This window comes from Falco rusticolus, chromosome 17, assembly GCF_015220075.1.
Source record: "Falco rusticolus isolate bFalRus1 chromosome 17, bFalRus1.pri, whole genome shotgun sequence".
In the NCBI taxonomy this organism is placed as follows: domain Eukaryota; kingdom Metazoa; phylum Chordata; class Aves; order Falconiformes; family Falconidae; genus Falco; species Falco rusticolus.
Window position 1 is genome coordinate 871848 of NC_051203.1, and position 19924 is coordinate 891771.

Below are 19924 nucleotides of genomic sequence, written 5' to 3' on the forward strand. Positions count from 1 at the left end.
TGGTGGCGCCGCGGCCGCCAGGCTCCGCAGGTCTGGGCCTGGTCGGGGGCCCGTGAGCGGGCTCGCGGTGCGGGGCCGGGGCCGAGGTTGTAGGCCCGGCCGCGGCTGCCGGCCCGCGGTGCAGGGTCCCGGGGCTGCAGGCCCGCGGGCCGCTCCCTTCCAACTCTGCCCGCCGCGGCCACACCGCGCTGGGAACGGCCCGGGCCCCGGTGTTCGGGTTGGCCTCGTCGCGCCTCCTCCGAGCCCCCTCTCGTGGCTGGAGCGGCCGGCTCAGCGCCCCGCGGCCTGCCGGGCCCTGCTGCGCCGGGGCGCAGGATCAGGCTCTCCTGGCAGACAGCCAAGCGGGGTCTTCACTGTGGGGTGTCTGCCCCGCGTCTTCAGGACACTCTGTGTTATCGAGCTGCCGAACAGAGGGTTTTCCTCAAGCTGTTTAACGTTAGAGGAATCGCAGAACAAGCGCACCGCTAAATGGTTGGTAACAGATCCCCCAGACCAGATGGCATTTGCTCATCAGTCTTAAAAAACGCAGCAGTTTTCAACAGAGTTCCAGGGAAAACCCCAGGAACTACTGTGCAGCTCATCTGATATCTCCAGCATGCCACCTATTAGGACCCACGCTAATCAACAGGGACTGCATTAAGGGCTATTGAATATTCACAGAAATGCCAGGTCATAGTTCATTAGCAGTCTAAAATTGCCAAACTGGAGTTAGGAATTGCTAGTATAGAAATGCTTTAGAGAAGAGCAACACGGAAAAGGGCTTCACACAATGCACAATTTGGTATGGAGCTCCTAACAGCAGGGTAGTGAGGATGCTAGCTGTTGAGGTGGGTTTAAAAGCAACAGGACAAATTAATGACAGTAAATCAATCAAGAGCCATAAATACAAAGTTGCCATCCTTGGTTGAGAAAGGCCTTTGGCTGCAGGTTGCTGGAGGCTGGGATCCCTCAGTACACACTCTTGGCGCCTGCAAGAGATGGGGTGTGCCGGGTCATGTTCAGCGTGACCAGCTATCACCTTCCCGTGCTTTGTATTTCATTCTTCCCAGCAGGATCATGATGACGAGTGTGCTGGGTCCATGCTGGACCAGGCCTGGAGCTCCTCAACTTTGCATCTATTGCTTCAAGAATTTAATTCTGGCTGCGTGCCAGGCTGGCATGAGCCTTAGCTTTTGCACAGTGATGGGCACAGCCATGTTAGCACCTTCCTTAGCTGCAATGTGGTAATGGGGTGGGAGGCCACCACGTTTCCCCTCGGAATAGACAAGACCACCTAATGCTCCTGTGTAAACCACTTGATTGAGACTATCAGCCATTTATGTCTTTAAAACATGCCTTTTCTTTTCCTAACAGGAATTTGACCCATACATATCTGGAGAGTTTTCTGCATTTGTCTAGTATTCCTGGGCATCTGACTGAGCTTCTGGATGCCGAGAAGACCTGCACAGCCACATCTCATGAGAACTGCCTGTAAATCACACAAACAGTGATCCCAGGACTTCTGGCATACATACCGTTGCTTCTGGGATGCAGAGCTCCTTTGCACGTGCACAGTTTGCATGTGCCCCCAACCTGTGGGATTCCCTCTGCACGTGGTGGGTCCGTACAGTGCCTCCCTGGAAACGCTGACTGTCATGTGTGCACTCTGCAAACTGCCTCCACTCTGCGGCAGTAGCAGCCAGAAGGATGGCAGCCCTATCCCAGATCTGACTTCTCTTGAAAATGGAATCTCTTTTTTTGTTCCCAGACAAAAGAGAACTTGGCTGGAAGAGGAGACTGTTGTCTGTGACTATGAACCTTTTGCCATCCTTCCATCATCTCGGGTGCCCCAGATCCCTGGCATCTGTGATTACAGTCCCATCTCTGCTTTCCTATGATATATTCCTGCAAATTCAGTCCAGCTCTGGCCTTCGTCCTATTTCATCAGTGTGTTTCTGAACAAAAATTCATTATTTCAGGTCTGCTCCCGGGCTGATCAACACAAGGATGCATGGATTGGCAAGGCATCTCCCAGATCCTGAGCAAAACCAAGTGCTCAGCCATGTGACAACCCGGCACGATTAATCCGCACCCTGTGTGCAGATTACGCTGCGTGAAGCTTAGCAGACACCGAAGCCTTTTGGAAATAAACCGGAGCAGGTAAAATTCCCAGCTCGAGCTTGCACACTGACCTGGCTTGGGAAGCTGGGAGACCCGCGGAGGGGCGAGTCTCACAGCCCTTCCCACTCCCATGTCCCACCGCCGCTGCAACACTAGATGGCGCGGGGACCCACAGCACTGCCTGGCCCCCGGACAGCTCAGGCTCCCTCCCGGCGCTCAGAGGAGCTCCTGAAGTGACAGTTCTGGTCCTCTGCGTCCCCTGGGTCTGCTGGATACTGTTGGGGACATGGGCAGGCTGCAGCAAGTGAAAAGGAAAGGACAGAAACAAATTCTTCACTCTGAGGGCGGCGAGGTGCTGGCACAGGCTGCCCAGAGCAGCTGTGGGTGCCCCATCCCTGGAAGTTCAAGGCCAGGCTGGACGGGGCTGGGAGCAACCTGGGCTGGTGGCAGGTGTCCCTGCCTACAGCAGGGGGTTGGGTCTGGGTGGTCTTCAAGGTCCCTTCCAACCCAAACTGTTCTGTGATTCTATGATTCCATGGCAGCCACGGCCAGCCTCATGGTGCACAGCCCATGTCTGCTGGGTGGGAAGACACTGGGAGGTGAGATGCAACAAACTTTGGACTCTGCCCTCCTGGAAAGGGTGAAGAGTGTCCCTCTGTCAGGTGGCAAGGCACCCAACCGTCCCTGCTGGGGAGGGGACAGGCCTGGCCCATGTTCACTGTCTGTGGATGGGGTTATGTATGTCACAAGCCTGATTGTCTCCCCCAGCCCCCTCCAGAGCAAACAGCCTCAGGGCAAAGACCAGAGCCAGGGTTTCCAGCCAGAGATCCTGAATTTTGGGATGCAGGGACACTTCCTGAAGCTGACAGCCAGCTTTTAATACACCCACGCCAACTCCTTGGGAGGAAAGAAATAGGGGCATGTGGGCCTCCGAAAGATGCAAGCCCCTGCCTCACCCCTGTTTGAAACCAGCTGGAGGGGGCAGGACTGCCCAAGCCTGCTGGAGGCTGGTGTCTGTGGCACCATCTCAAGCACCACCTGTCAGATACATCCTCTGAGTCACTTGGCAGAGGTTTCCCAGCCTCCAGGGGAAGGATGCTCATCCCCACATGCTGTGGCGACATCAGCTCAGAGTATGTCTCTTAACTCTCTACAAGGCCTCGGGGAACCCTAGGGAAGGTCTGTGGCCATCACAACCAACTGCAGCAGGTGATGTCAAGGTGCTCGTGTCACCATCCTCTTTGCAGCGTGCCAATGTGCACCACAACAGCTGGCAATGCCCCGCTCAGGGATATGGCTGTACCCAGTTAACTAAGACCCCACACATTCCCTTCAGTGGGGCCCTGAGCACCTGGTTAACATGTCCATAGTGCCACCCATTCCTGGTGTCCCCGAAAGATGTGTCATGCACTACACAAGCCGAGTCAGGACCCATCCGAGCTGCTGGCTGGGCTATGCCCAGCAGCACTGGGTCCTTCAGGTCATGTCTGCTTTGCGTGCCCACACTTGGTCAGGGGCTGGGTTCACCCAGCAAGCGATGGCCGTTCGTGTGCATTGTGCACACCCAGCATGGCAGCGTGACTCCTCTCCCGCTTGCAAAACAAAAGGCATCCTGGTCCTCCACCACCGAAACCTTCCCTGCACACGGGATGTGAGCAGCATGTTCCCCTTGTGATCCTTGTTCCCATCCTGTGTTCCAGGCCTTGGTTCAGGGCCAGGAATTTCTTACCCACACTTCAGGGCAAAATTACTGTTGAATCTAATGCCAAAGTTTTCCAGGTCCAAAGGAAGCACCTCCCTGCTGCTGCCTCCCAGCCCTCCTCGCTTCCTCCCCATGCCAGTATTGCACTCCCAGCAAATGGAGCAGCCGGGGCTCCTCACCCATCCTACAAAGGCTACCTGCCCTAGGCGAGCCGCTGTGCCTCAGGATTGGGGAATGAGCAGGAAGGGTCTCATGAGCCCCAGAGCGCAGTAGACAGACTCTTCGTGCCACCCCTTTTTTCTTCGAGTAGAAAAAGGCCAGCCCAGGTAGAGGAATGCAAATAGGAGCTTTTGCATCTTGACCTGGCTTGACAATCCTGTCCATGGCCACAGCAATTAGGAGCACTGGAGCACCCAACTTCTCTCCATCCTCACCTGGGGCTGGAAGATCCTCATGGAGCACAGATGCTTCAGGGACTACCGGGGCAGCGGCTCGGGGTGGGAGGCAGCTACCAGCAAAACTGTTCCCTCCTCCTGGCTTCCCCTCCCGGAGCTCCCTGGGGAGCTGCTCCTGGAAGGGGTTGCCTGTTGCTGGCCTCCGAGTCCAGGTGATGGAGCACTGATGGACTGAATCTTCTTTGAATCTTCCAAGACACAAAGAATGCCTAAGAAAGGGAAGATCCTTCCTCTGTCCAGTGCCATTGGCACCTGCCCCTGCGTGGGGTTTGCTGGGGATCAGGGAGGGTGTCCCGCTCCCCTCCCTGCCCTGCCCTGCCTGATCCAGACGGGCATTTCCCAGGGACAGGGGGAGTTTGTACCCAGCATGGTGAGAATCGGGTAGGGATGAGCACACAAGTGAAAGCCCAAATGCCAACCAGGAATGCCAAGTCCTGCCGGGGCATCTGAGGTGCCGCAGCAGCCCGTGTCTGGCAGACAGTTCTGTGTGGGGCTGCGCTGCCGGGCTTGCACGCGGGCTGCCCTTGGCTTTTCATGGTGGAAACAGCATTACCTGGAGCCTCAGCATGTTTTTTACAAGGTCTGGGGCCTTCTTGGGCTCCGTGTGGCCCTGGCATAGAAACACACAAAAAGGAAACGGCAGCTTTGCAGCCCAGCAGCCACACTTTCTGTAGGCTGCTCCTGGGGTGTTTGGGCATGGAGGGCACAGACATGGGGTGTGCGGGCACGGCGGGGGCTGCGGGACACCGGGGAGCGGGAGGCACTGTCCCTGCTCCCGCAGACACCCCGGCTGCGTGGTGGCCGCAGCGCTTTGCACTTCCCACTGCTCAGAGCTGCTTTCACAGCGCCGCAAGCTGCCCCCAGCACCCCGCAGCGTTACCCCCTGTCCCCACACCCGCAGTGCCATGGGGTGGGGGTGGGGGGCTGCCCGTCGGGCGCTCCGTACTGCCCCCTCCCCTGCCCCTTCTCTTCGCAGCTGTCATTTTATTTGGAGGAAAACTTTGAGCGTAACAAAACACTGACCTCAATGTCTGATCGGTTTTACCGACGGCGCTTACGCTGGGCAACCGGCCTGCGGGTGCGGGGGGCCGCCGCGCTGATCCGTCCCGCCGTGGGAGTGGGATGCGGTGTGATTCCCGGCGGCGCGGGGCCGGGGGTCCCCGGGGCGCGGTGCCCGGGGCCGGTGGCGGGGCCGGCCCGCCCGGTGCCCTCCTCCGGGCGAGCCCTCGGGGCGGCGGCCGCCGTGACATCAGCCGGGCCGGCGCGGAGCTGAGCGCCGCCGCCCCGCGACCCGCCCTCCCCCCCGCCGCCAACAAAAGCCCCCGAGCGGCCACCGGCCCCAGCGCCCTCCCGGCCCCGCTGTCACCCTGCCCGACCCGGCCGCAGGTAGGTGCGGGGCGCGGTCCTCACCGCGGAGTCCCCGGGCGCGGGCACATCTCCGTCCCCCCGGGGGGCTGCTGGCCCCCCTACCGGCCCTCCCCCGGCCCCTCCGGCTGGGTGCTCTGTGCTTCCCCCCCCGCCCCGGGCACAGCCGCGGGCCGGGATGCGGGTCAGCGGGAGGGATGCGGGATGCGAGTCAGCGGGCGGATGCGGGGCCGGGTCGGCGGCGGGGGCACCGGCCCCGCCATGTGCCCGTGGGGCGGGCGCGGGGGGCCTAGCGAGGCGCGAGCGCCCGCGCAGGCGGCGCCGGAGGCGGAAGCCGAAGCTCCGGCAGCGGCCGGGACCGTCACCGTGGCGGGGTCCCGCCGCGCCCCGGCCGCGCCAAGGGAGATCGCGGGGCTGCGCCCCTCGGTGCACCCCGTCCCCTCGCCACAGCGCGGGGCTTTGCCCGCCTGGCCTGGCGGGGGCGGCGGGGGGGCTGTGCAGGGTCGCTGGGGCCTGGCTGGGCGCCACGGGCTTGGGCAGGGTCGGGGGGCGCCTCCCAGAGCTGCGGGCCCACCACGTGGGACGGGGCGTTCATTAGCACCCCGCAGAAACACGGGGTGCCAGCAAGGCGCAGCGCGGGTACCCGGAAGGTGCCAGCACCAGCGCCACCAGCCCTGGACGTGGCACCTCCTGGCTCCGCTGGTGGTGGGGCTGGAAAGGTGCCCTAGTGCCGGTGGCTGACCCCAGCCCGGGCGACTCGGTGCTTGGTGCCACTGTACAGGCAGCGTGGCTCCCTGCTCCCCTGGGCCCGTGGGCATCCCCTGCCCAGCCTCAGGCTCCTGCCTCCTGCACTGGGGCCTCCCTGCCGGGATGCCAGTGCCCAAGCCCTGGTGCTGGAGCAGCTCAGCGCAGCTCCTGGATCTGGGCGGCAGCGCAGAGTGACAAGGACACGATGGATGGGGAAATAAGGGCTTTGCAAAGGCTAAAGTGTGCTTGGTCAGGTTACAGGGTTTGGCTCCTGCAGGAGTCGGTAACTTTTCTTAGCTTACTTGAAAATGCTCTTGGCTTTTGTTCTGGATAAAGTCAGGATTTTCTCTGAGGAACCCAGTTGTGATGGGCCACTTTCGAGTTTGTAGCCAAAGCTGGGGAGCGGTGTGGTCAGCAGGTAACGGCGTGCTGGTCCACAGGCACGTCGCAGCTGGTGAGCACTTGCCGACAGCCGTGTCTGGCAGGTGGCTCAGCACAGTGCTGGCCCCTTCCCTGGCACAGCGAACCTGAAGGCTGCCTCAGTGGTGGCAGCAGGATTAATGCTGGACTGTGGTGCTTTGGTAGCTGCACAGTAGGTGAGCTGTGTGTGAGGGTCACTGTGGACCTCGAACCACCATGACTTTCTCCCCTCCTGTCATGGCAAAGCCCTCAGGGATGTCTTCTCTGATACAGCTGCATCTCCCAGGTCACTTCTTTAATTGCTTCATGGTGATGCCCAGTGTTTTGCCACATCCCAGTGCTCGCTGGCCTCAGGACCCCATTCTCCTCTTGCTCACCAGTTCATCACTGTATGACCATCACAAATGACCTTCATTTACCCTTGTTTACACTGTCAGCAGCCCAGAGTCTCCTGGTGCCGCTGCTCCACCCAGCTGATTACATGGTGGGGGGACAGGGGGGGTGGTTCTAACTTGCCTCTTGCAGGGTTATTTCCACTTGTGCCCAGGGGATGTGAAAGCTGCTCCGTGACAGATGCCATCTGGGGCAGAGTCCCCTGTGGGCCTGATTGCAGTTAACTGGTGTTGGACCCCTGATCTCCGTTCTGGTGATTTCCACATAGAGTTAGGTGTATCCCCACTAGCTGCTTCTTTTCTGCTCTGCCCACACACCTCATCTGTCTGGGTGCCTCCTTCAGATTTCTCCTCGTTTCATGGCTATGCCAGCTGCTCTCTGAACTGGAAGGCAGTAATCAGACCCCAGGGCTTGGGGCTCCTACTCTAATTTCCTCCCCTTTGCCCTTTGACTGGTCCCTTTGCTGGGCCATGTAGTAATCCTGCGTGGACTGTTGTGAACATCATTAGGAGTGGGTTTTGGGCAGCACTGATGGCCCTTTTCTGCCACCCGCTTGTATTCACACTCCCACTGGAAAGGAAAAAGAACCTTTCACATGGGCCAGCGTGAGTCTCAGTGATCTCCAAGCACAAAGTGATTGCTCTGCAATTAATTACCGTAGGATTTTAGTAGAATATCTGGGCACCTACATGGGAAGGGTTTTCCAGCTATTGCAGAAGCTCCAAGGATTGAGCTGGCATCCCGAGGGCTGCAGGTAAAGTTCATCAGAGCTTTAGAAGGGGGAGAAGGTGCTGTGCTCGGAGGGCTCCCGTGGTAGCGAAGCTGTGTTCTCATGGCAGCAGGTGCTGTTTAGCTCTGGCAGTTAAAACCCAGCTGCTCTCAGGCAGGTGAACAGTGGTTGTCAGCTTTGTGACACGATCACGCCGATCCTTCAGCCCACTCTGAGGAAGGGGTGACTGTGTATTCCTACTGCCTGATGGCTTGGCTTCATCAGCTCACTGCTTTCCCTTACAGCCCGGGTTTAGATGACATCCCAGATCACGAGGACATACTGGTTCCATACTGGTTTATGCCTGGCTCTTTAGAGTGGCTTAGACTGCCTCCCCAGCTGGTGCAGCACAAGCCCGTCTGAAACGTGGGTGAGTCTGTGGCTCATGCTCGACCTGGAGAGCTGTGCTATACTGTGCAAAGCCAGACGTCAGACACGGAAATTAATCTCCCAAAACAGTCAGACTTGGGTGGTCCTGCGTTTGTGTCTGTGCTTCCCAGCGATGCAGATGTGGATGAAGGGCTGTATCTTGGTTTTTGAGGCCTCTTGCCTTATCCAGAGCGGATGACGGACCGGCTGCGGGGCTGAGCCACGCTCGGCACAGGCGCTGCTGTCGGTGGGGCTCTGGGTGCGTTTGCTGCACAGTTGTGGTACGTGGGATGTGGAGCTGCAGGAGGGAGGAAAGTATCTTGGGTTTTGGCAGCCCTGGGTGTGTCTGTTGCCTATAGCTCGGTGAGGTCTCTGGCTGCAGGACAGTCACCTCCTGTTCCTCATTCTGCATGGGTCTAGTAGTCATTTGGAGAAGTGCAGCTGTGCTTGTTGAGTGTTGCAATTGGACAGAATATGGTGCTCCTCCATCGTGCGAAGTACTCCAGAAAAAAAATATTGAAAGGGCTGCAAGCTTTCTAACATACCTTAAAGTAGTCATTAAATAGGGAATTGGGATGATGGGTCTCTTAGATGGCTATTGTAAGGATTTTGCTTCTGGGACAGTTGGTACAGGTCCCAGGGTCTGTGGGCAGGGTGCTCCTTTTTTTTTTTTTCCTGCTGATACCGACCTGTGGCATAAACTGCTTTTTGGTCGCTTGTGTGGCCTACTGGGCTCCCTGCGTGTGCTTGTGTATGTTATGGACTAAGACAGAAATCCCAGCAACTTAAACCTCATCTCAGGCTTTATCTGTGCCCAGCTGTGAGCTATCACAAGCTGATGTGTCCATGGGACAAGCTCACTTTCATGGCCTCTCCCCATGGAAAATCCATCTTGCCATGTGCCGGGAGGTCTTGCTGGGATGTAGCTTTGCAGGGGCTGCGTCTGTGCTGCTGGGTGAGAGTCACCTGCTGAAACCACAGTGGCATTGTGCAAACTGCATGGAGGCACCTGCAGCCTTCCCATGGTGGATGGAGGAAAATAAGCAGCAAAAAGGCTTGTGGCAAACAAACATCAGATGAGCTTCACCCTGCAGCACCTTTTCTCCTTCCACAAACTTACAGACAGCTCAGAGGAAGGTGCCTGCACTGCTGATGTCTTGCTTGGGGCAGATGAACCCTGCTGTGCAGGACGAAGACAGCCTCTTTAAAAGGCTGTAAAGGGATAAAAAATTCACTGCTGCTGTAAAGGGATAAAAAATGTGCTGTGGAGGCAAAGGGGAGCAGGGGGCTCCAAACCTCGCCAGGCGGTTTGTCCCAGAGCGGAGTGCAGATGCCCTGACTGTGGGGCAGGGAGTGAGCGAGCACTGGGGCTGGGGGCTGCCTGCCTGAGGCTGCCCACCGCAGTCGGGGCTGGTGGGACCCTGAGGTGGGGTCTGCCAGCTGCCGGGTTTGGAAGGGGATGGGAGACCCAGAGAAACTGTAGCCCGGGCCATGGTATTCCTGGCCGGGGTCTGACACAGGTGGGCGTGGGGGCAGAAGGGCTGGGGGCTCACGCCGTGCGGGGGTCCTGCTGCCTGGGCTGGCAGGGGGATGCTGCAGGATGTTTCTGCCCTCCAAGGAAACTCCTGAACCGGGGGAAAAACAGGCTCTGGAGAGAATCGGTTTGTGTCCTTTTAAGGCCATGAAAAGGCTGGGGCTGGAAGGGAGGGATTTGGCAGGGGCTGCGGTGGGAAGCCCAGCCTGCAGGGTGTTCAGAAAAGAGACTTCCCGGCTGCTGTGATGACACCCCAGACACAGCTCCTTGGATCCCTGGGGCCAGCACAGCTCTCCAGGCCCTGCTCCCGGCACCCTCTGCAGCTCCGGCCACCTGTCCCACGCCGAGACCCCCTGTGCATCCAGGGGCTGCAGCCGTGATGCACTAGGGCATCCAGTGCCTCTGCACAGCCCTGCTGGCGTGTCAGCCTGACCCCTGCCCTGCTGCCTGCCCTGCTGGTGTAACCAGGCTGAGGTCTTTCCTGTTGCCTGACAAAATACTCTTGCACAGGGAAGAGCTCGACTTTCCCGTGTACTGGGAGATGCCCATATACTGGGAGGTGCCATATTCTCACTGTGCCTGTGAGTGGAGGGTTTGCAGCATTTCGTCCTCCCTGATCCCTCTGTTTGATGTTTATTTGGCCCCCAGTCCTGTTGTGTTTAGCATCCATCTCCCTGGCTGCCTGCCGGGCACGGCAATGCCACTGACCCAGCCGCTGGGTGGGTGATGGGGGACCCAACGATGGGCATCCAGCCGCCTGACGTGACCCAGGGATTTGGAGCTGCCACAAGGAGCGGGCTGGAAGGTTGTGCCCTGGCAGACCCAGGTCCCCTTCCCCACAGCCATGCAGCTGAGCACAGGGAGATCCTGCATGTGCTGTGGGGTGGCACACAGTGTAGTGTGGAAAGGTGTTTGGTGTTGGGGAGCTTGTCCTGCTGCTTTAGCTGTGCAGGAGTTGGGAAGCACTCAGCTGTGCCCACAACGGGGGGGTGACTTCTGCTGCTTGTTCCTGCCTGGGAGCAGGATGGAGAATTACAGAAGTGTTGCTGAGGAGAGGCCTCCTCCCAAGCTGCGTCTTGTCCCCATTGACCTTTCTTACATTGTTTGGCACCACCAAAAAGTGTTTTCTTTGCAGCAACCATAGGTTGCCTGTTAGGTCCTCCTTAGCCTCCTCTTGGCCACACTGAATCAGTCTGCCTCCCTCAGAACCTCCTTGTAGGGCTTTGCTTGAATGCCCTGAGGTTTATGTTGGCCTGGTGTTCAAAAGTATCAAGACTCCTCTGGGTTGGAGCTCTGCTACTTGTGTTAGCTGCTCACAGTATATTGGGGTTATCTGCAAATTTGCAGATCAAGGGGCCTCTTGATCAAGTCTCATCAGATATACGCCGGGAAAGAGGAGAGAAAAATAGAAGCATTTATATCCTGCAAGGAGCTGCATGGTAGCTTAGGTTGGTGCTCAGGTGTCTGCCTTGCATGTGCAGCTGTGTCCCTGGGGCTGCTGATTTCCCAGGCTCCGTGACTACACCTGCAGTCCTGGGGGAGTCTGAGATGCCCGAGTGTGTGGGGAACCTCTGAGCAGTTGGCCAGGCAAGGCACAAGTCAGTGATGCTCTGGGGACAGGTGCCAGAGCCTGCTGTTTGGCGTCAAGGGTCAGCTCCTGCCCATGGGTCAGCCCTGGCTATAGCCCTGCTCTGTGGTGTCAGGAATGGAAGAGGTGTTTGGGGAGGAGAAGCTGGAACTGTTTCCAGCCGGGGTGACAAGCTGTGTGCTCTCCAGCAGCAAGGATCGGTCACCCTGGCCATTGCTGCCTTGCCCTGTTGAGAGGTAATGGCAGGGCTGTGGTCCAAGGCGGTGCCACTGCTGCGGGTACCTCTGTAAGCGCCGTCTCCCATCATTGTCCCACTTCCTCCCTTCTGCTGGCGCAGAAAGGAGCTGTGAGGTCCCACAGCTTCCAGGGCAGGGATTTCTGCAGCTCCTGGCTGGCAGGACCAGTGTTCCCTCGGAGGCAGCTGACACTGCTGGGTGCTGTAATGATGGGTCCTGTGGGCATCCCAAGTTCTGCTGCTTCTACTAATTACCAGCCCCGTGAGTCTGTGCAAACAGCAAATACCCGTGGGTGGTCTCTGCGAGCGCAGATGTGGAGCTGCTGCTGCAGCACAGCTGGTGGGTGCCTGCTCCGGCTGCCTCGCTCTGCCCACCTCTGCCTCCTGCCTGACCTCCTGCCCTGACGCTGCTTCCGCCTCTGCTTCTTCTGCAGGATGCCAAACTGGGGAGGCGGAAAGAAGTGCGGCGTCTGCCAGAAGGCAGTGTACTTCGCCGAGGAGGTACAATGTGAAGGCAGCAGCTTCCACAAGTCCTGCTTCTTGTGCAGTGAGTACCAGCCCTTCCCTCACCCCTCCTGCCCCCCCTTCCCGGCTCTCCGCCGGCTGGGCGCCCTGTCACATCCTGTTTATGGGCTGTGGAAACTCCTCTGCCAACAGCCCGGCTGCGGGAGCCGTGTGGCAGGCTTTCTCCTTTTCTCCAGACTTGGAAGTTAGTTGTGCTGAAGGAGCACAGATCATCCCAGGACACCCGGGGCTGTCAGAGCTGCTCAGCCAGCACCCACATAAAGATGCAGGCTGTCCCTGCACCGGGGGGGCTAGGCTGAGTCCTCTAGACTGGCTCCAGATGTTCAAGACTGGAGCATGAGACGGGGACTCTCCAAACAGTACTGGCAGGAGGCGGCACATCCCATGCAATCCTCTGAGGTGATGTTAGCTTTAGTTTTCTAAGTGGCTTTACCACTCTAAAACAGGTGGTTGAGCCTTGGGAACTGGTGTGGGATCTGCCCCTCTGTCCCAGGAGATGGTGGGAGGAAGATGTGGTCCTGTCCTGTCCCTTCTGCTGATGGAAGGCCTATGGTGAAGGGCTAAAGCATCACCTCCAGCCTGCCTGCAAATCCGCTGTTGTGGAGGGTGTCTCTGTCATGTGTTTGAACCCAGGTGTCACCTCAGGGAAGGGCAGCAGGGTGGGATCTGCCTGTGGGTGAGCTCTGTGCAGAGATCCCTTCCTCTGCTGGCTCTGCAGGATCCTGCAACCTCTTGGGTTCATGCTGCGGGTCCCCAGACACCCTTCTCCTCCCTTTGGGGACACCAGGGCAGCTGTGCAGGGACAGGCGAGCAGTGTTATGGTGCTGAGAGCAGCCCCTTAAGCCTGGGGCACCCACATCCAGGGAGCAGCAGGGCCTTGGAATAAGAAGGTGACCACTGTCCTCAGCCTGTGTTTTACTAGATTTCTGTCTCCTGCCTCTGAAGACTGTCACATAACAGAACTCGTGATTCTTGCGGGCTAACAGGAGTGCACACATTGCCTGTCCCTGCTGCTGGCTCATCAGCACATCGCATCTGACAGAGCAGCAGGAGCAGAAGTGCCTTCTCAGAGCTGCCCTTGCAGCAGGGCCCCACGGAGGTTTAATGTTTTCTCAGCTGGTCCCTGTACCCTGTGCCCAGTCTCGCTGTCCCGTCGCAGCAAGGAGCGCAGACGTGCTCTCTTCCATACAGGCAGTAAGCAGAGCTAGTGTCTATAAACACGCACACAGCTAGAACTAATCTCAGTAGACCTATTCCAGTAGGGAAATACCAGTGTCCTCACGGGGCTGATCCCTGCTGTGCTCCTCTGTCTGCCTGGCACAGATACTGGATACTTCTTGGCCAGCCTGCCTGGGATGCGGCATGCACAGATGTATGCAGATGTGAGAGAGAGAGAGGCTGCTGCTGCGTCTCTGTTCCCTGCACAGCGTGAAGAGTGGCCAGCAGCTCTCATACGTGGGAGTTTCCAGGCTGGAAACCTTGCTTTGGCTCAGGAGGACTCGGGAGGGGAGCTGTGGCCAGGCTTTCTGCGGGCGGGCAGGGTCTGGCAGGCTGTGCCCTTGTTCTGCTGCAGGAAGTCATGTTTCCTCTGCAGCCTTAGATAAGGTGGGTAGGGAACGTTACCCCCAGCTCTGCCAGCTGTTACCATCCGAGTCTGTGTCAGCGGAGGACCTCCGTATCGGGACCAAGATCCCATTGCACTGCATCTGCCCTTCCCTGTGACCCCTGTGCATGCAGCTGGATTGCTAGGGAGAGCAGCTGCTGTGCAATGCTGGCACCCAGAGCACGGGGCAGGCCTCCAGGAGCCACGAAATCAGGCAAAAAGCATTGCTTTGGGAGGGGAGTACACGACTGCAGTGGGGAGGAAGGTTGTCCCGTATCAGCTCATGGAAGCGAGTCCCCAGGGAGCGGTCCAGGGCCACCTACAGCCAGGGCTTCTGTCCCTGTGCTTTGCAGATGTACGTGATCACACTCCACTTGTACCCCAGCAGTTCTGCCTGCCCCGGCTGCGGGCTCCTTGGGTCAGGCTGTGGCTTGCGTGCCAGCCCACAGTGCTGCCTGCTCTTCCCAGTCCTGTGCCACAGGCAGCGGGTGAGGCTGAGCTGCACTGAACTCCAGTGCTCCCAGCCTGCTCCCCAGTGCTGGGCTTGGGCCTCATCAGGGAACTTGAAGCCATTATCTTGAGGGGAGAAAAAACAAATGCTTTCACCTGATCTGCCAAAAAAAAAAAATTAATCAAAGGAGCCAAACCTACCACAGTGCATTAGAACTGGAGATCGGCTCAGGGAGTGACTTGATGATTGACTCTGTGGCATCGATCCAACTGAGTCAATAGTACATGGCAGAAATGTACTGTAATGAGGCTGTTTGGCCTCTGAAAGTAGCAGCAGCTCTTGTCTAATTGTTTTGTGGAGCAGCTCCACTGCTCCTAGAAAAACAAAGGGTCCTTAACTGAATGAGCGCGGCATGCTGGAATTTGTGCAATGCAGTAAACCCGGGAGCTGGGGGCTGATTTCTAGGAAGCAGACCAGGAAGGAATATTTCTGCTGCCTCTCAAAGCCTCTGTGGCTCATACAGACACTCTAAAAGCTTAGATTAGAGCTCTAAGATCATTCACTCCACCCCCAGGACGAAGGTCGTTACACGTCCAAGTGGAAGTGCCTGAATTCCCCTCCAGGAGGGTCTGTCTGGATGCTGTGTGTTCCTGACCAGCCCGGGGTAGTGCAGGCAGCCCTGACAGCAGCCCACCGGCACTGGGACCAGTTACCCAGAGCTGCCTCTTGTCAGCAGGGACACATGCTCCATCCCTGGCTGCTGCCGTGGCGGGAGAGGGCAGCCCACAGCCAGGGCAGGACCCTGCCAGATCCTCCATAGGTGGCAGGAGACATTCCCCTTTCCACCTCCCTGTCCCAGCAGTGGCACACGGGCTCTCCAGCCCGAGTAGAAGCACCATATTTAGTAACCGGGCCGAGGCGGCTACCTCTCGCCCCCACGCTAGCGCCGGGGTCCATGCTGCTCCAGGAGGAGAGCCGGCTGGGTTTGCATTCCTGCGATACTGGTGAAGGCCAGGAAACTTTTCTGCTGGTGAAGAGGCCCGTGGGCTGCCAGGAGCCGTGACACTGAAGGCACGTGAGCGGGCTGGGGGAAGGCTGTGTCGCAGCTGTAGCAGGATCTGTCCCGGCGCTGGCTCCGGTGCTGTGGGCTCTGGCACGGACGTGAGGGTCCTGCACCCGGGCAGGTAAACACTGGAGATGGCCGAGAGCCCGTCTGGGTGCTGCTCACCTCCCGCTCGGCCTGGCTGGGCAGTGTGTTCCAGGAGGGGTTTGGAGCCCACGTGGAGACGGAGATCAGAGCTGAGACCGGAGTCAGGAAAGCCTCAAAATCAGAAGAAGGGTCCGTGTGGCCCAAGCCCAGCAGCAAGCTCGAGCTCTGGATGGGCTCAGCTGGGACCCTGAGCCTGGCTGCTGTCTCCTCCTGTCTCATCTCATCCCATATTGAACCCCAAGGCTTGAACACCCAGCTGAGATAGTATTCCTCACCTGAGGCCACCCTATGCACAGCCCCTAACCCTGGCATGGGCCAGGGGTGGCACGTTAGCGTGAACTCTTCTGTCGTGGTCGCGGGGGTCAGGGGAGCAAGCTGTGCACGGTAGCGTAAGATGCCAAACACCTTACAGTGCCCCGCTGTGGGAATGGCTGCAGGTCTGCTTTTAGTCTGTCTGAACACAAGGGAAAACATTTGCTTACATCACTTTCCCCCGAGCGCCTATCGCTGCGTATTTGCCATGGACCAGGAGCAGGGCAGGGATGTCCATCCCTGAGCCTGTGAATCCTGCCGTGATTTGTAGGGAAATTTCAGCTCCTCCCTGGTTTAAGTGCGTCACCAGGATACCAGCATCAGGAGGGTTAACAGCTCTTTCTTAGTATCAGCCTTGTAGCTTTGGTGGTTGCTTCCTTTTAAAACCTTTTAAAGCCAGACACTGTTCTTGTTGTGATCCTTATCTCCGCTGTTTTGCATGCACTCCCTTTTGCAAGGATATTATCTAGGGTTCCCTTACTCCTTGAAAGCCGAGCTGTGCTACCCCTTGTGAGGACTTGTTTTCTCCAGCTAGTTAGTGAGCTCTGGATAAGCAGGCTAATGGCGCGGCCTTCTCCTCTTTTCTAGTGGTCTGTAAGAAGAACTTGGACAGCACCACTGTCGCTGTGCATGGAGAGGAGATCTACTGCAAGTCCTGCTACGGCAAGAAGTACGGCCCCAAGGGCTACGGGTACGGGCAGGGAGCAGGGACCCTGAGCACCGACAAGGGCGAGTCTCTGGGAATCAAATATGAAGAGTGAGTTTAAGTCTTGTTTTTGAAACTGAGGCTGTTGTGGGCACCTTCTCCCCCACATCTGTCTGCTTGTGACGCTTGGCTGTGTAGCCCGTGAACTTGCAGCAGAATCTGATCTGGGGAGCGCCATGGACTGTCCTGCCCTTCTGCTCCTCGGGGGGAAACCGCTGAGCCCCGTCTGCTGGGTGGGATGGGGCTGGCTGGGACACGTCCCTATTGCTGGAACACGCTGCCCATCCCCTCCTAGCACGCAGCTGTGAGGCTGAAGTTTCCGTGGGGCTCAAAGCATCATGCCTGAAGCTCCAGGCCCTTCAAAACTGGGTTGAGATGTGTGATCCCATAGCTCTTCCCTCCTCCATCTGGCTTGTGCAGCCCCGATCATGAACTCCCTCCCACCCACAGGGGCCAGCCCCACCGACCCACCAACCCCAATGCCTCCAGAATGGCCCAGAAGGTCGGAGGCGCTGATGGATGCCCTCGCTGCGGCCGGGCGGTGTATGCAGCTGAGAAGGTGATTGGAGCTGGAAAGGTAAGAAGGGGGATGGTGCGGATGGGGCATGTGTGTGGCAGGGAGACCTTCAGAGGAGGTCCTGACCTGAGCCACGGGCTGCTGCAGGGTGGGCTGGCAGCGCCCCCAGCCACGGCTGGGCTTGGGGTCCGGTGGCCGTGCTCACCTGGCAGCCTGGCACCAAAAGGAGACCTTGGCATGTCTGGAACCCAGGTTCTGCAGGGTGCATTGCTTTTACAGACTTGTAGATGGGAGAGAAATACATTTTATATTAAACATTCCGAGCACTGCTCAGCAGAGGTCACAGCGGACGTCCCTGCTGCTAGATGTGTTGGGAGGACGAGCAGTGATGTGGGCCATGGCCACTGCCGCTGCTAACTGAACAAGTGCAACGTCCAGTGAGCCTTCTCCGCGCTCTGCCGCGGGCTGGGATGCTGCAGCCCAGGTTTGGGGCAGGGGATGGATCCCAGTGCTCAGCGCTGCCCGTAGGCAGGGCAGGGTGCCCGGAGGTGTGGGCGTGGGCTCGGTGCATCTCGGGCTGTTCTGCTGGTGGACTGGGGCTGCTCAGGGTCACGTGTAAGGGACACGCTGCCACAGCCCCGGCACTTCCCGTGTCAGGTTCATCCCTCCGTGCCCCGAGCTGCGGCCTCGTCCTAGCCCAGCTGTGGGAGCCCTCTGTACGGCATGGGGACACATGTGGCTCTGTCAGCCCTGGGACGCTGGGTGAGGTCCCTGCCCCAAAGCAGCCTTCCCTCTGCGGTCAGGTACACGTGCAGCGTTTGCCAAGGCAGCCAGCTCAGGCGGCGTGGCTTTGTGCCACAGGGGACGGGATGGCCGTGCTGGGAGAGCCTCACCACCTCACTGGTGATGCTGGGTTGCTCACTGACCTGTGCTTCGTCCTCCCTGGGGCTTCTGTGTTTGTCCTCAGTCCCCAGAGCCAAGAAAGGAGGCCTCTAGTCAATGGAAAGGGTCTCCCAGCATCATCATACCCTAGCGCAGAGATTTGTGATGGACACGCTGAGGGTCAGCCCAGGGTCAGAAGCCAAACTCACCCTCAAAGTCATGATCTGGGCTCCCTGGTAGGCTGCTGGCCTCAATGTCTGTGGGGAACCAAAGCCGGCAAAGCAATTACACTCAAGCAAACCCAGAGAGGATTCCAGAGCATGTGTTTCATGTACTAATGTTTGCTGGATGACTCCATCAGCTGCCTCCTCCTCCAGCCCCCTAATTTCACATTTTTATTCCAAAAAAGGTTTCTTGTTTTCCAGAATGTTTATTTAAATTCCTCTGTGATCAGCTCTGGCTACTCTAGGTCTGCTCAAAGGCTGTGAGCTCATTTATCCCCAGAGGACTGGCGGAGCTCTGCAGGGGGGGTTATTTTTAAACACTGGCTGATTTCTGCATTCTTTAGTATCTGTTTGCTGCCTTCCTTGGAGCTGGAGTGTGTAGGGGCAGGTGTCCCAACCCTGCTGCCATGCCCGAGGCTAACGTACAGCAGCAGTGATCTCAGCGGGGTGACTCGGGGGATTTATCCTGCTGCTCCAGAGAGGACAATCTCCAGAGAGGGCGGTGATGGCTCCTTACAAATTATTGTACAAATGATTTCTGGGGGTGGGGGCAAAAGCTCTCTGAAACCAGATCAACATGGGAGCAGTGACCACACCTGATGCTTCCTCCCTGTACCTCCCCCTGGGGCTGGGGGGACCACTCGTTCTCTGGAACCTTCAGCCCGTTCAGACTTCTTTGCCAACCACTTTGGGTCAGGAACAGAAAAGTGACCGCTTTGGGTAGCCAGAGCATTGCTGCCCTGTCCCTGGGCGCTGTCTGACTGGGCTCTGCTCCTCTCCTGCAGTCCTGGCACAAGTCCTGCTTCCGCTGTGCCAAGTGCGGCAAAAGCCTGGAGTCCACCACCCTGGCAGACAAAGACGGGGAGATCTACTGCAAAGGTGAGTGCTGCCGTCCCTGCCGGCTGGGGAGGGGGGGGCGCAAAGCCCCTGCATCCCCCGCAGGGAATCAGGACGGGACTGTGGCTGGGGGAGGTGGTGGCCCCAGTGGCTGTGTATGGGGACCGTGCCTCTGTTCGCCCAACAAATGTGGCAAACCCCATCCTGTTCAGACAGCGCCTGCTTCGAGAGGGGGACCTGCTCGTGTTCAGCTGCCGGCTTTACCCATCTCTCCCTCTTTGTCCTCTGCAGGTTGCTACGCCAAGAACTTCGGTCCCAAGGGCTTTGGCTTTGGGCAAGGTGCCGGGGCGCTCGTCCACTCACAGTGAGGCAGCCAGAGCAGGCTCTCCGCTCGCTCCGGGCTCATCCATACCAGCCTGTGCTGCTGACCCCTCCCGCACCCGCAGGAGCATCCTTGCCGTCATTGATAACCACGCGCTGCTTCACAGCACGAGCCCCTTCCTCCCCGCCCTGACCCAGTGCACCCCGAAACCATGGGAGTCCCAGCAGCGTCCCCATGGGTTCCTGCCAGCGCAGGTGCCAGCGGGGAGACAGCTCACCCCCCGCCGCGAGGCCTGTGTGCCTGACACGTCCTGCTCCACGTTGCCCATCCCGGCGGGATGCGTGCTCAGCCGTGCCACGCCGTGTCACTGAACGAGCAATAAACATCGAAGCTGACCCACACCCACCTTGCCGAGGGTTTGTTGGGAGCGCGGGGGGTGACCAGAGCCGGGGTCAGGAGGCAGGGGGAGGACGGGCAGTGTTTGCAGTCGTGGTTTGCAATTGAAGCACGAAGGCAGGGACCGCTCGGTGCGATGTGACGTGGCCCAGCTGTGGCCAGCCGAGCGCCATGGGTTGGCTGTGCCAGGCTCTCCCCCTGCTCCTGCGGTGGAAAACCATTTCAAAAGCAGCTGTTGATGCTGGGAGGCCCAGGACAGACC

General features: G+C 58.5%; 1 protein-coding gene and 1 long non-coding RNA gene across 2 annotated transcripts; one reads left to right on the plus strand and one right to left on the minus strand.

Moving 5' to 3' along the window:
• Positions 1–653: 653 nt before the first annotated feature.
• Positions 654–5416, minus strand: LOC119158553. The gene is made up of 4 exons (XR_005107902.1): positions 5281–5416; positions 4237–4466; positions 2172–2395; positions 654–968 (listed from the first exon to the last, which is right to left on the minus strand). It is a non-coding gene; the product is annotated as an uncharacterized LOC119158553 (long non-coding RNA).
• Positions 5417–5539: 123 nt separating this feature from the next.
• CSRP1 (cysteine and glycine rich protein 1) lies at positions 5540–19667 on the plus strand. The gene is made up of 6 exons (XM_037410659.1): positions 5540–5643; positions 12112–12224; positions 16367–16535; positions 16935–17061; positions 18893–18986; positions 19236–19667. Exons 2-6 carry the CDS (start codon positions 12113–12115, stop codon positions 19310–19312), a joined length of 579 nt encoding a protein of 192 aa, XP_037266556.1. The 5' UTR covers positions 5540–5643; position 12112; the 3' UTR covers positions 19313–19667.
• Positions 19668–19924: the final 257 nt, after the last annotated feature.

Coding starts and splice junctions, on each gene's coding strand:
- CSRP1 (XM_037410659.1), top strand. CDS start 12,113: ATGCCAAACTGGGGAGGCGGAAAGAAGTGCGGCGTCTGCCAGAAGGCA. Junction 16,536..16,934: donor CTGGGAATCAAATATGAAGA/GTGAGTTTAAGT, acceptor TCCCACCCACAG/GGGCCAGCCCCACCGACCCA. Junction 18,987..19,235: donor CGGGGAGATCTACTGCAAAG/GTGAGTGCTGCC, acceptor TGTCCTCTGCAG/GTTGCTACGCCAAGAACTTC.